The 16,155-nt window shown below is 39.0% G+C and overlaps 2 protein-coding genes and 1 long non-coding RNA gene across 4 annotated transcripts in view; 2 read left to right on the top strand and 1 right to left on the bottom strand.

Annotated features, from left to right (window-relative positions):
• The window catches only part of LOC117830820, a 59,182-nt gene extending 58,355 nt beyond the window's left edge, over positions 1 to 827 (top strand). The window contains exon 6 of the long non-coding RNA XR_004634849.1: positions 167 to 827. This is a non-coding gene — a long non-coding RNA (uncharacterized LOC117830820). The remainder of the gene's footprint in view (positions 1 to 166) is intronic.
• gnaz (guanine nucleotide binding protein (G protein), alpha z polypeptide) overlaps positions 1 to 16,155 on the bottom strand; it is a 67,142-nt gene that overhangs the window by 38,652 nt on the left and 12,335 nt on the right. The window lies entirely within an intron of this gene.
• Positions 6,592 to 16,155, top strand: part of sppl3 (signal peptide peptidase 3) — a 39,544-nt gene continuing 29,980 nt past the window's right edge. For both annotated transcript variants that reach the window (XM_034709104.1, XM_034709105.1), the window contains exon 1: positions 6,592 to 7,152. In XM_034709104.1, the coding sequence (XP_034564995.1) occupies positions 7,127 to 7,152 (26 nt within the window). In that variant the 5' untranslated portion in view covers positions 6,592 to 7,126. The remainder of the gene's footprint in view (positions 7,153 to 16,155) is intronic.

Below are 16,155 nucleotides of genomic sequence, written 5' to 3'. Positions count from 1 at the left end.
CCTACGAGACTACTGACTTATTTATTCTCTCTATCACTTCACCAACTTTATTCTCTTTTCTGTTCCTCGAAATGTTCTCTGCCAGTGCCTTATGACCCCTCTGTCTCCTTCAACATTTTTCCATCCCTTTCACTCACCAAACACTATCCCTTTTTGTCTCTCCCAGATTGTCTCTGTGCCTCTCCCAGCTTCCTGTCTCCCTAATCCTTAATCCTGTGGAAATCGGTCAGGCAGAATGAGCCAGCTTTGATCAGGCTCTCATATCAGGCGTGCTAACAGTGTCAGCACACCCGGATCCCACAGAACCCTGGAGCCCGGGGGGAGAGCTTCAAACAGGCATTCACCCCCTGACTCTGCTTGAGAGGAAGGGGGAAGAGAGGCTGCAGAGTCCCTGTCTCAACTGCCAGTATGAGACTCTGCAAAATTCAAAAAAGAAGTCACATTGATGTCAAACATTTGCATCATGATGTAGCACCTTTCATCTGTAATGACACCTTTTCTTTTTTGCATTTCACACATGAACTAAATTTACTGTGGGAAAGGAAATCAACAGTGTACAGTGTAGCGATGAGATGGTCACTTTTTAAAAATTGTTCATGACAACTAGCATTGATTCTGTGTCACTGGTGATTTTGTATTGTGATACAAGGCTAAAGATAACACCTGCCTGAGTGGGAGGCATGTTACAACTCCTGCTGGTCTCGTGGCACTAATGCAACATGCAGAAGTTTTGCCTTCCTTGAAAGTAAAGTTGGCAGAGAGCACCAGAAAATGTCCAGAAACCCAAAAACTGAAATGTGCTAAATATCAGCAAATGTTCACTTTAATACTCAAGCTGCTTTTTTTTACTTCAGGCATATTGGAAAAACTTTGTAAACATGTATTGACTGTCTTGGAGGTAATATAAGATGCATGATAAGGCAACACTGCATGTCTTTTGAAAATGCATATCAATCATGTCCACCTCTTAATAACTTTTTTCACTCAAAACTTTACACAAAGCCTTGGCATAGACACTGCAGATGTTTTTGGTGGAAATAGATGTAGTTGTATGAGAAGTATTGTGAAGAGTAATGCAGAGGATGTTGGATCTCTCAACAGATCTCCTATAATACGGACAGTGTAGTCTGTCATCACATTTAATCAGTTCAGAAGTGTAATCAAGTACTTTAAGTCAGCTAGAGAAATGAAGCATCTAGCAGGGTCACTCTGAGAGCCGGATAAGTAACATCCCATGGGTAAGCACCTGCTACACTGAGCTCAATTTTTCAACTGAAGATAAGACTACAAACCCTTTATGGTAATACTACTGTGCTCGTAATCATGGTCTGACATGTAAAAGTGGGATTTTGATTTTATAGATAAGACCTACATGAAAAGTTACTGGCTCTGTGACTGCAGTCATTAATTTACAAGATAATAGCAAACAAACATTTCAGATGAAAATTGAAACAGAAAGAAGGAAAGAAGAAGTGAAAGCACTGGAAACAACCAAAAAGTATTACTACCTTTTTTTTTTGCAAGGCTTGCTTTGGTTTACTTCCTGTGCAGCAAGCCTTCCTTTTTCAAAGTAAAGGCTGACACTTAGTGGTGGAGCAGATGTATTACACTGCTAAAAGGAAACCTTTGGCATTCAAACTATTTTGTTTATTTAAGCACAAAATTGGTTTAATTACAAAACAACTCAGTCAGATTGTGTAACTTTGGTGCATTTTTTACAGAAACTGAACTGAGTATTGAAGTTAGGGACTTTTTTGAAATTTCTACTCTTCTCTCGCGCTGTTTTAGATGGTGCTATATTTCATCATAGATGGATCAGATGTTTCAGCTCGGTTTAAAATCATCTTAACTCAAAAAGCCGTGGTAGAGATCAACCGGTGTTTTGCTTTAAACAGCGACCCTGTTAACAGCCGACTTTCAGCCGAATGCATCCCTCATAATCGTGTTTAGATGATCATTAAATACTTATCTGATGAGGATATTGAATCTTAAAACTCCCTATGTGTTTCAACAACTGTGTAAACTCCACAAACACTGTTACATTCAGATGAAGGTCTCCAGTTTACAGGGTCACTTTAAACCATAACACCGGGAGAGACGCATTTGCAGTGGGCTGAGAGAAGACTACTGTTACAAGCTGCTAAATCAAGTGAATCACAGCTTCTTCTTCTGAAAAGTACACACACATACAAAAATAGAACAAATGAAAGAAAGAGAAATCAAGTGAATCACAGATATGTGTGATGTTATTGTGGACGACAGGTGGAATAAACACACTGCGGTTAATCTACCAATCACACACATTCAGCATTGCAGGCCCTTTCCCCCAAAAGCCCTGGGGCTTTTTGAAAAGTACTACCCCCCCTAGCAGGGCCTTTTAGGGGGAGATTATCTACCCCTGAACTAAATTTAGACCCTAGTTCCAACGGTCGAAACGCATGTAGTTCAGTGGTAAAGTCCCCAGTTCCGGGATAAAGTTCCTCCGGTCGAAAAAACGCCTTAAGCTTTATTCACACAGGACTAGTTTCACCTGTGGGTCTCTGATAATTAGTAATAATTATGGAGGATATCTGTTTTTATAATCATGGGCAAATCAACTATGTATGTAATTTTGTAAAGTAAAAGTTCCAGGTTGAATCCCAAATTTCGGAGCACACAAAGGTCCTCTGATTATATGAATCCAGTCCGAATCAGCATTTAAGTCATTTGTGTTGGTGATTTTTTTAAGAAGGTCTCAGCTTCTTTTTCTGCCCCCATTGTGGTCAGAATGATGGAGGGTGTCTTGGACAATGTAAATGAAGGTTTTGGCGGCATTTTTGGCGCAAATCATCTTGATTATTTCACTGCACAATATGGACACCAGTTCACAGTGAGAGTTAACTATAATCCATCAAAAGATCTAGGTGTCATAGAGTGATTATATTGATGACACGCTGTGCAGCATGCAGTAAGAAACATTGTCTTTCTTTCTAACAGGTTTATGCCTTTGTAGTACTAACAGTATGAGTACAGTAAGGCAATGTTATCTGCAAAATGGGAGGTGCACCACATGACTTTTTGTGGTAGAGTTTTTTTTTTTTTAAAGAGCGCAGTGCTTTATTTAATCTTGCTTGGCGACCACTAAATCACCCTCGCAGACACTTTCAAAACAATATGTCCAACCATTTCAAACAGACAAATTTGCATTAGGTTGTCTTAAGACATAGTGGTGCACTGTCTTCTCCAGGTTTGACACTAACATCACAAGCAATACCTGTGTGTAAGCATTAAGTAGCTTACAGCAAAATGAGCTTAGTGCAGATCAGATGAAGTTTTAACATACTGTCCATCACTTCAAGTCTATTATCAAACGTGTGGTTGGTGGACACCAGGCTAGTGCAAATTGTAAGTATATTCAAAAGTACCATTTATGAAGCACACCTCTCATGCTCCTATAAACAGCTGTGGTGGTCACAGCCATAACAACTATTCTCTCCTTGCATCTCTGCTTTCTTAGTTAAGTTGTGAAATCTGCAAATACAAACTAAGACATCAACTACACAAACTAATTTAAACTTGGGTAGCACTAGCTTTGTACCACATCTGAGAGCAGGTGAATTGATGCTGCACAAGAAGCTCATATGCCTTTGAATGACAAAGGCCTGTAGTTAAAGCTGCCCCTGTATCTAGTGAATATGTCACCCCTGCTGAGAAACAGATTGTACATAATCTGCAAGAAAGCAGCTCTTTGCAGACTTTAGTAATCCCCTCACTCTTTAGCTTGAGGGAATCCCATTGACCCCTTTCTAAACCCCTAATGCTGTCTTTATCTGCAGGAAAGACACTGTCTCGTCTGGCACCAGCCAAGCTGTAATAGGAAAGGGTCCCATTGTCAGCCACAAGTAATCATTCCACTGGACTTGAAGAAGTTTAGAATTTAATTCAGATCATTTCTCATATTTAAGACAATGGAAAAGGAATACCACGTTTGTCTCTACTTGTTGGGGATTTAGATTTTGACATTTAGTGGATTCATTTTTGAATATATGGCACCAAACACACTCCCCCCCCCCCACCCACCATTTTAAAGGTGAGAAGATGGATTTCAATGCCATTGTTAATTTTACAGATCGCTAAAACCTAAAATATAATATTTGTTAAATATGTGTGTTAGTGAACCACACACGGTCAAGTCTGAGTGCAACTTCCACTCACAAATGTTTTGCGGAGAAGGCCTCTGACCCCGTTTTCATATGGGATTCAGCTGTTTTTTTATTTGTCTGGCCTTTGTATTATGAACTGACATTTTGACCAACATCATTCTGAACCCACTTCATCACAGACTCAAGTTTCAGTGCTCTGAAACTCATTTCTGTGACCTCAGGCTTTTTTTTTAACACTACATGACTGATAGCAGAAGATTTACTTCGATTTTCATTGGCCCCAGTGATCTTGTGTTGTATCCCAGTGTTATGTCAAATTCCTCTTTGATCAATCATTACAACGTATCTGGAAAACAAATGAACTAAATAAGATCTGCTATTGATACTGATTGTTAGAATGAATCATATTGTACTTGGCATTCACTGGATTGGTCCTCCATTGTATCTGCTATTCCCACAATGTTACTTGAACTGAAGAAATGAGTGGGAAGATTGCCATGACATCAACAAAACATTGTCGTGATCCCAGAAGATGAACCATTTTTATTTTGACACATGATACAAACTAATCTACATACAGCTGAAGTTTTATGAAGGCTTTCGTGATCCCTGGAGGATAAAAACATCATTCTAAAGAATCAGAGTCCAATGGGCAGATTGCAGCTGAATTCACTGAACTCAGTTGTGCATCCCAGAAGATCTCTCTAACAAATTTCCGGAATTATTGGGGTTTTCTCTAAAGGGGGTGACCTCATAGTTTGTTTTTTTAATGTGCTGCGTACTGATAAAGGGCTTCAACAACATGAGAGTTCACAGACACTCTAATGGCATTGGAAAGCCTTGATGTTCATTCTAAGGAAAGGGAAAATGTATTGATCACCCAACCTGAAACTTAGCCCAAAGGCAGAACCATGTGAGAATGCAGAAGGATTGCCAATACAGAGACTGCTCAAAATTTTGTAAAACTACAGAATATCAGTGCAGTCAATCCATTTTATAAGGTTTGTGGGTTGAGATCAAAGTTTTAATGATGATCCTGCAGCACTTTTGGTGAGTGCTTTAGTCAAAGTGGCATAAGTGGAGATTTGTATTGCTCACTTTCTTATTAGTTTGTCAATAAAAAAGGACCTGCCCTTTAGCCGAAGCTTTGTGTGTGTCTGTAGATGCAGTAATATAGAATCCTGAATTGCATGCAGAGATTGGCTCCAAAGCTTTCTCTCCAGAGCTCACCTGCTCTGTGAGGGCTTTGCAGGGGAAACATATTAGAAGATAACTGCATACGAAGTTCTTTGTTACAGGTTTATCAACATAAATAAGAGAAACCTCTTGGGGATAATTTGCAATAGAATACTGTGTGTTATTGCTCACTGTAGCAATTTCTGTCAAAAGTACAGTTAGATAAATGAGGGCCCTTCTCTTACTAACAGTGGTGCTGCAACAGTTGTTTACATTTTTATACATAATCTCTGAAAACCTGAATGATTTGTTTCCAATAAACAGAGGGGGATGACAGTTAGGGTTAGATTTTGCATTAATGAAGTTGCACTGCTTGGCCTAAGGGGGTGCCACAACAAGTCTGGTCTAATAGTTTTAATCTAATAGGTTTATTGCAACACATCAGTATGTTTGATTTTTGTTTGCTGTCTTAGTATACGTGTATTTTGTGTAATATCCAAATCCATCTACATTGCGACAAGAAGGCTGTTATACCCTTAAGCAAAACCTGAATTTGGTTAAAGATTTTTATCTCTCAGCCAACTGTTCAAATAACTCTGTAAACTGTTTCTGACAGGGGCCCCTCAGCATATTCATCTCTAAATGATCACTTTCAAATCAAGAATCAAGAATCAGGAAACCTTTATTGCCAAGTGAGCTTGCACACACAAGGAATTGGACGTGGTTAATGGAACACTGGTACTTAACAAGAAAGTAAGGACAATAAATATAGAAACCTAAAAACTAACATTAAAAATTCTAAACACAAATAAAATACTATCTGTACAAAGAAAGGTATATAAGTACTTTTAAAATATAAATAAATGAATTAGCCTAATCCAGAGTGCAAATTTTAGATGAATATAATAAAAATGCTATAGAATAAATTACAATATTGCGCGTGGTTGTTGAGAAATAATGACAGATCTACTGCACGTGTAATTTACGCCGATCATCTTTGCCTTATATATTTAATTGTAATTGTTCAAAGAATATTTTAGTCTCCAGTTGATTAAAAGCATGTTTTAAATTGAATGAGAGTAATATTGAGAGGGTGTCTGTTTTTCTGTATTTTGTCTTTTTTTTACAGTCACATTCAGCAATTCTATAAAATAAATGAACACAATAACGCCTATCAAATGTATTTTACAATCGACGTAATGCTCACAGCCGTAGTTTGAAGGTGTATATATCATAGTCTGCATTGCTGCCAGTTTTAAGGGAAACCATTGCAAGCGTTCTCAATGCACAAAAGCGTTTCAGTGCACGTCCTACTTGTAAAGCTCTACAGCAGGGCGATTTTGCGCGTTCCCGTGACTCTCGCCATAGAAAACAAAGCTGAACGTCTTCCATAACAGCTAGGGGTGCAGACTTGAGGAATATACGAATTTATCGTGGACACGTCGTGCTGAATATGGATTTACTGTGGGTGTAGCATCGTTGGAGACCGAGCCCTCTCGGCTGGGGTGACAGCAGGACATTAAGCGAAACCGACGAAAATAACATCAGTGTGGTTTTTTTTCTCGGGGTGCTTTGTCTTGTCCACCTATAACGATAGCAAACCATCATTCCCATTTCATTCGCAAGAAATTCAGCTAGTGATCACTAGCTGCTGCCGGGATGGATCATCATGTTGTCACCTAAAACTACCTGCTAGGATTGTCGGATTGTGAAGGATAAGCTGAAAACCTCACCGAGGTTCTAACGGGTTGTCACCGGGACCTGAATCTGTGTGAGCCACAGTCGCGGAACCCACTGTTTTCGGCGATATGGCGGAGCAAGGCTACTCATCCTGGTGAGTGCGCACAGGCACAGCGCTACCGATTATAGGAGCTACCTTAGGTTAGCTGCTGAATGATGTAGGTCACTAAACCAAGAGATAACAATCCGGATCATACACGGCCACACTTGGCTGTTCACTCCGGCACATACAGATACATATGTCACCGCTAAGACAACTAAATATGACACATTCAGATGTTTTTTCTGTGCAGATCTGATATTGCTACAAGCTAACCTGAGCTGGTTGGTTAGCTAGCAGCGGCTAATCAGCGCTACCAGCTGATGCCGTGCTAGCTAACCTAGCTAATGTCTTGCTAGGCTCACTGGTTTGGGGGCAATTGGTGAATGAATCTATCATTTATATTCTTGCTTTCATATATCTTTGTACAATAAGCTAAACGTTGCATACCCATGTCAAGCAGATTAGTGCCACGTTTAGCGGTGCCAACAAATTAGCACTAGCTGATTACATTGGTAGCATTCGTCGTCGACCCGCTGCACACAATAACAAAGGTTCAGCTGTGAGGCTAAAGCTAGCTACTGGCATCGCATTCATGTCACAAAACAACAGTTTCATGGTAAACTGGGCATCATGGTATGTTTCCATTGTTTAATTTAGCCCACAGAGTTGTGAGGTTATGTTTACTTGAAGGGAAATGAAAGGAAGCCAGACGGAGATGATGTGAACACTGTTATGCGTTGTCCTCCATGAATGAAAATGAACCGATGTGTGATGAGGCCTTTTACTTAATATAAGCCATAAAAAAAGCTTGTTTGACTCTAGCAACAGGGTTAGAGTATTTGTAGTGATCACCATTGAAACAGCTTCCTCTGGTGTGTGAATAGTCTCAATGGCTGCTTTAGAGTAGACTGGGCTCATTGAAAGGTAAAGCTCCACACTAGTGTATTTTAATCTTATGGGTTTCACCAATCTCATTTAACCCTCCTGTTATGTTTGTTCATTAGGGACAACAATAATGTTCCTGGGTCAACTTGACCCAGGGCATATTTAATAATCCAAAAGTGTCAGAACCCCCAGGAAATCCCAATGTGTGTGTATGTGTGATTGGGGTGAAATATGTCACACAGTTGCAAAGAATAATTGTATTGAGCACTTAGGACCAAGCAGCAACCTCCAGTCTAAATTGTATTGAGCACTTAGGACCAACCAGCAACCTCCAGTCCAAAGATATGAGTCCAATGCAGAAGTGCTAAAAACTGCAGTTCATCGAGGATCCACTTGATGATTGGCTCGGGAAGTACCGGAAACCACATACACACCAATTCAAAAAGCTGATCTTTACAGCAGAAAATAAACATGTTTACAGCCTGGTACAAAACAAGTGTAGTCTGGATAGCTCATTTCTCGATCGGCACAAACTGTACGGGGGTGAATTTTTTTCTATCGCGGCAATTTCAAAGATATTGAGATTACAATTCTTCCAATGAGAGGCACAGCTGACTTGATTGACAGGCGAGAACACTGTAGCTGTTGGCTAGGAGGCTCAAAGCCGCCTCTTTACCTCACAATCGCTCGACAGCAGCAATATGGCTGCCGCCGCCTGGCGTCAGAAACAGATGGGTGACGTCACAGATCCTACGTCCATATTTTATACAGTCTATGCTTCGGACCCCTTTTAGCCTCCCCTTTACTGCCGGGTCAAATTGACCCATGAACAGTATCTATGTAATAGAAACATGCAGGAGGGGTTGCAAATATGTGAAACAAACCATTTTCATTTTATATGTTGATTACGCTTGTAAAGCCAAGCAGAAAAAGTTTTCATACCATTTTTAGATTTTTCAACTTTAAAATGGGTCAATTTGACCCGCAACATGAGTGTTAATAGGTTAATTCTGTGAGTTATTTATCCTCGAAATGCCCGTCTTCATTGTCTTTTGTGTCAATTACATGACTTCTGTCAGTTTGAGATAATGCACCATTAAGGCATATTGTTTATGGTTTAACATGAAGGCATTGTTGCACTTTTGATTCTGTCAAAAAGATGCTTAGTAAGGGACTAGATTTTAGGACCCTTACTAACCCTTACTAATTAGCAGTGTTATCACACTATTCATTATGTCATTGCAATTAAAATGTACATTGTTTGCATTTTATTTTTCCCATCAGAGTTTTCCTTTAATTATTGTAGTGATGGTTAAGTAAAGTCGATTTACAGAAGTTGCACTTATTAGGAGCCTGGTATTTTCTGATCTGTTTGCTTTTTAAGGAGTCACCACATCTCTGATGAATGAAATGAGTTTTATTCAACAGGTGATGGATAACCAGTGATGTTTTTGTTTTGTCATAATTTGGTAAAGAACCAGGGGTCTGGATTAAAACTAGAAGTGTATATTTTAGGGTGAGCGTTTTAGATTGTAAAAGTTTGCATGTAATGTTTCATGACAAAGAGACAAACACTTGCACAGCTGCTGTTTAAGGCCCCATTCATAGCTGATATTAACATGCAATCTATATCTTGATACATGATCTGAAGGTTGTCATCCAAACCACAGTGTAATATATCTGATATCGATAATCATTGTTGCTATCTCCACCTGCCTGGATCTCAATGTGCATATTAGTTGGCATGCAGGGTTTTGAAACTTTTATACGAACATATTATGTCCTGGGTTAAAGGGATTAATGCCAGAGATGGTTGTTATTTATTTACGGACGTCTTTGTGAGGGGAGACTTGCGTGCTGCTGCTCCTTCTTCAATTCTTCATGTGCTGGTTTGATAACACTTTGATGTAAGTGAGTCCTGTGTGTATTCAAACCTGCCATTCACATTTATAAAGGTGTATGATGGCTCTAAAGAAAAATGGAGTGCTGGTCTGGTTAAATTACAGCACAGCTTTTTACGCACCAAGTCAGTCATGTGTAAACTCCTCTAGTTTACAGGAGAGATAGATGGCTACGGTTCATACACTCCCTTCAATTTCTACAGGCATTTATTTATTGAAAAACCTAATTCGCACACTACATAACCTGAGGAATTCTCATCATTTTTCAGAATTGCAAAGGCTTTTGGGATCTGTTTCTTTGGGATGAATCTGCAATCAACTGTAAAATTTCGAATTTAAAATTTCACCTCAAATAGCAAGACAATTTGCGTTCAAACACACTGAAGCGATTCTATTAGCCAGCTTGCTAATTTGCATCTGCATGACTTGGGCTCTTATTTTTTTTGGATATTTTCAAAGTCAATTCTTTTTGCAGTTCATTATTATGGAAGCAGTATATTCAATTATTAATTTTGATAGCGTTCAAAGTCAGAAGGCTAGCTGCACAGTTTGAAGACTGTTTCAGAGAAAGCACAAGCTCAAATCTAGTGTAAGAGTGAAATCTTGAAAGATTTGGAGATGTGCTGGAGGGAAATGGATGGGTCCACTGCTGCACTCCGGAATTTAAGACGTGGGGTGTGTTTCTAAATCTCATTAGGTCCCCTGATAATACTACTCTGGTTAGGAATAGGGCTGCAGGCTTTAGGAGCTTTAAAGCAAATGCTTAAGTTTAAAATTTCCAAATGGTTCATTGTCGTTTCATTTTTCCCCATCTTTATCTATAGGGTATGAAACATTTGTCGTGGTTTAATTGTGCCTGCCTTAATTTGCCATTACCATCTTACTTCATCCCTTCTCTCCTTTCATTTAAACTAGCTGGTTACTAGGTTGTGTTTTCCCTTGATACAAACCTCAATAGGTCAAATAAGTTAGCTACACTCCTGTTAATGTTCTGATGTCTTTAATATGTACAAATAGCACTTTAAATCAGCAATATCAATTCCCACAAATGAGGCCAACCTTAAAAGAGCAGTTGTTGAGAAGCATTATTTCCCACTGTATAACACTCTGAGTAATTTCTGTTAGTGTTCAAAGAAGCCGCTACATTATCCCCAGACACATCACATCTAATGCTCTAACATATCATCCCCCTCATAACACCTTGAAAGCCGAAATAAACACCCACAAGGTTATGACATACCTCTGGCATAGTAAGGAGTAGTTCTGCTTGATGAACATGGAATGAAACAATTATGCATTTTAACAATAAAACCATTTCATTAGGCAATTACTGGCATAAATAATACAACTTATTATATTAGTTGAATTTGATTAGAAGGTCTTAGAAGACACAGATCTCTAATGTGTACACATATCTGGTTGGGATGTGGTCCTCGGCAGCATTAACACATTTTAATGTGTACTGTTATTTTGGGCAGCCTTGATGAACCATTAATAAGTACACTAGAGCAAGCCCTGTTTGGCCTTGTATACAAATAGGCCAATGAACAGAATTAAGTTGTTTTGCACTTTGAATGGTCTTCCCATTGGCAGGTAGGCTTTGCAGCTCGGATGATTCTGATCAGTCTGCAAGTGGCCATCAACACTGTTGCATCACCGTTTTTAAAAAGAGGTGCTTTCTCTCCTGCTTTCAGTTCTTCATTTTCGGTTTCGCTGCCTGTTGAGATGCAAGAAGTGTAAGACAGGTCCTTTCAACCACCACATTTTAGGTGAAACTGAGAAAGTGGTGCTTCCTGAGATGCACACGAGTGAAATGCAGTAGCATAGAAATATGAAGTAAGTTCAACCCTCTGAAGTCATCATGCAGTATTTCATTATTTACCCAGTTGTATTGTTTTTTTTATCCCTGACTTCTGCTATCTTTTAAAAGCTTATGACATTGTACGTAGGAAATGATAAAAAAAAAAACCTTATCCTCTTCAGTTTGAAACCATTATATTTGACATAATTTGCCATCACAGTGAGACTGAGTATGGACATTTAAGTTGACCCCTATTTTGTGCATTTCATTTGGAACTTTTGAGTTCATTAGCTTTGTGGTCTGATTTCCATGTCCTTTTCTTTGCCCACTGGATTTAAGTTGTAGACTGTCCAACAGCCAAAGGGCTCAAGTTGATGTTATCTTAAGAGCTGTTTGTAAGAGAGAAAATAAAAAATGTCCCAGAAAGTTGAACAATACATCCAAAAAAAAGATAACTCTTGAGATGGAGGCAGATGTAGAGCATTAAAGCTGTGTTGGCAATAAATTAAATGTGTAAAGTCACCTTATTCTTCTGAGTGGGGCATCAATAGGTGTGAAGACATGTATGTGAAAATTTGACTAATTAATCCATCCCTAATTAATCCATCCCCCTACGCTGGGTGTGAAAATGTATGTTCATACATGACATGACTAAATTCACACCATTCTTATTCCTACTTTCACATTTAATGAACAGGGGATGTCACTTTCACAACTTTAAAACACAAGTCAAGAAGCAGAGAAAACTTCTGCTTCACCCTCTTCACAACCAAGTTCTCACTGTTGGTTTAATTAGAACACAACACAACCAGAGAGAGGGAAGAATCACACAGTTCAACTGCTTTACCTACACTGTCAGCCGGGTTGAATCTCCTGTGTGAACACTGCAGTTCTGTATCTGTTATACCCAAAGTCGAACATATGTGCACTGTTTCCCTCATGTAATGCAGTTTATTCCCAGCGAGAAAGTCACAATAGTTATGCTATAGTTTTAACTTTATAATCGGCATTTACGGGCAATTGAACTTCATCTGATTGACACAAATTACCTTTCATCACTGAGGTATCACAAATAATTCTGAGGTTTGATTTGTATGTGTAGACAAAATCTAATAGTTTGTTGTTCCACACAGTAATTCATATTTATTGGTGTCAATTGCAACTGAACAGAGTAGCATGATCACCAGTTCTGTAAACAGAGACTTTTGATCAGGCAATAAATCATCACCACATGACCTCATGCTGCATACATCTACATGCATTTTTGTAGCTGCTTTTTATAGTCTAACCAAAAGATGTTCAGATTGGTGAGAGATTAATGTCCACATTAACAACTTTGACAAAATAGTAATTATAAAGAACTCTTATATTTGCTATTATCCCTTTCATTGAAATAAAATGAGAGAAAAACAAGCCATCTTTCTGAGAAGACATGGTCTAATCCCCAAATCCTATTATTCCAGCTGTCCACAGTGCAATCTAATTGAAGCTTGGCCTTTCTGGACACTTACTAATCAACTTATCATTCACACAACACACAAAGTAGGTGACTTGTAAAACTTAGGCTTGATGATATATAGTTAAGGAATGTGGAGTCTGTCTCACCAGCCTGTAAAATTAAAGGCAGTGTAGCTATTTTCACAGATCATGTTACCTGTATGACTAGGGTACACGTTCGGTGACAACATTATCAAGGAATCCTTGTCCTATTGCTGGTAAACAATGTTATATTGAAGAAATATCAGATGCAGCTAAATTGTCATTGTCATCTGCAGTTTCTTTCAAGCGCACAAACAAAACTGAAGTCATTCCAGAAACGTCTCAAAAAGCTTCATATGGACTACTTGTATAAAAGACAAAACACTGGGAATTCTGCAAGATGGCAATAAAGAAGAAACACAAGAACTCTTAAAGTTGACAGGTTTTCAAATTAATGTTCTTATCATGATGTGAAAATGTTCTTTATGAACACTAAACACAAGACGAGATCAAAATTAAGAAAATGTGCAGAAAAGGCGAAATTTGGTGCATATAAACTGTTCAGAACGTAGGAAAATAATTATTTTGTTCTTAAAAAATTGTCTGCTGGTCAGAACAGTCTTAAAAACAACATGAAAAAGAAGTGTGATGAAATCCAGATCATGGTCATGCCGAAGAAAAATAATGATACAATATTTTTCCCACATTGCCCGACCCTAATGAAAACATTTTCCTCCAGAAGAAGATAAAGTTTGCTAATGTTGGTGTGGCTTCTGGAGAACTGAGGACTACCTAGTTACTGGTCTATTCAGAACAAAATGTTTAAATAATTGCATTTTAAAACTTTTCTGATTCTTAGTCTCAGTAGGAGCCACTGGCCCTGAGGTATTCTGACAACATCAAATGTGGCCCTCTTTGAAAAACAGTTTGGACACCACTGACTTAAAGCTACTGCAGTGTGCCCCACAGAATGACACTGTGCCTGTGTTATGCCATCTGTCTATCAGTTCTATTATTAGATAAGCTTCCTAAATGTGCTTTGTTCGTCACCTTTTCGAGTGTGTGTAAGTCACTCAACTTATTTAATTCTCAGCTCAATACCACTCCAACACTCTCACACACACATACACTGCACAACTCGCCTTCCTCTCTACAACAGCATGTTCTGCGCTGCCTCCTACAGTTTCTCTCTGCCTGGTTGTCTGATATTTTGACTGTGTTCATCAGCAGCACTTTTATGAAGCCGCCTAAATAACACAACTCAAGTTTGAAATGTTCCTCTCATTGCGTTATCACAGCAGGTGATCTGAGTCTGGATGAAGCTTGTTAATGACGAAGCATTTTGTAATGATCCTAAAGTAAATCAGGGCAGAATGACATCAGCAGCAACCTGCCACTCATAACTTTTACAACAGTGCTATAGGAAAGTTCATATTTAACATATTCAATCAGTGAACTTCAACTTCTCTCTCTCTCTCTCCCTCCCTCTCTGGTCATGTATATAAGACTGTTTCATCAGTGTGCTGTTCATCACTGTCTGACTCCTACCAAGTAGCAGCAGCAAAAAGTGCTTAATGGAAATAGTCAGTGTTATTTCTGATGATCATTTGTATTTTTTTTTTTAGATATGATGAGGCATCAGTTTAGTTAGTCTGTTTCACAACCAGCTACAGACTCCTCAGCTTTAAAGTATTTGAATTCTAATTGTTGGTAGTGGATTTTCCTGTATGTTATTCTTAGAGCTGAGAAGAAAGTCATTTCAGCATCAGTTTTCACCCAGCCCTGTTGAAAATGTTAACCTCAGCACATTAATAATGAGCTGATATACCTCTCTAATAGTATCTGGTGTTGAGGATCATTTGTTGTCTTTATAGTGAGAATTACAGTGGCCCTGAAATGCAAATCACTACGGCAAATCCCCCGAGGGTACCTGCTTCTTCCAGTTTGGTTAATGTTGGAGTGTTTTCTGATTTGCTGTTGGGATTTGCACTTCAGGGCCACCGTAGAGAATCCCCTTTCCATCGAAGTACCAAAATATACAGCAAGCAAGTGCTGTCCCATCCTCTCATTCCAGGTCTTCTGTTTAACAAAGTGAAGAAAGTACTAGTGCTGCTGTGTACTCAGTATAGAAACACATGGACCTGTTTGATTCTGACAGATTAGTGCAGCACCTGTTGCTAATGCTACTATTCTTCAGACTTTAAAGCCTAAATGGATTAATTTGAAGAGATTGCTTTCTCTAATTTTAAGATTGTGATTTCACTCCTTCATGTCGCATGCTTTGAGAAAATGAACCACACATTAGACGTGGACCTCTGTCTCGATAGGTATGACTCGCAGCTGGTTTAGATTTCTTTTCCTAAAAGTCTTCCAAAAACCTTCTGCTGCAGGGCTTTCTGGTGAACTTCACTGTGTTGTTTTAACATCACAGAGGAGAACAAATTCACATGCGCTCTACGTCAATCTCCTCCGTGCATTTTGTCTTCGATCACTACAGCAAAGGAAAAATGCCTCAGCAGGAAGTAAACAAGCGATGAAGGGGAGCCGTACTTTATTTTCATGCAGACAAAAAGGTCACTGTTGATCACAAATTATGCTCTTGTTCCTGAGTGATGCAACCCATTATAGGCGTAATTGGATGAGAAAGTGGAGGCAGATAAATGTCATTTCCAGGACCAGCGGCGACTTCATGCAGTGGCTACTGTAACTATCGAAAATGATACTTGTGTAATATTTATACTGGGAGTTTCAGTTTGAGATCCATGACAGGCTCGAGTTTGATATTTCTAGGGGTCATCTGCAAAGTCCACACTTCACACGGGCAACGTTTGCTTAAAAGTAGTCATTGTGGTCCAGTGACCCGGCCCTCAGTGGTCAAATCATGCATGCAACTGGCTTGACGGAGGACGGTATTGGAATTGTGTTATTGAAAACCTAGTCTGTCTGTGAACAAGGCCGTCTTATGGCACTTTGGGCCTCAGTCCAGCC

This window comes from Notolabrus celidotus, chromosome 19 (assembly GCF_009762535.1).
Source record: "Notolabrus celidotus isolate fNotCel1 chromosome 19, fNotCel1.pri, whole genome shotgun sequence".
NCBI classification, from domain to species: Eukaryota; Metazoa; Chordata; class Actinopteri; order Labriformes; family Labridae; genus Notolabrus; species Notolabrus celidotus.
The sequence above is the reverse complement of the archived record's forward strand: the minus strand, read 5'-3'. Positions and strand labels throughout refer to the sequence as shown.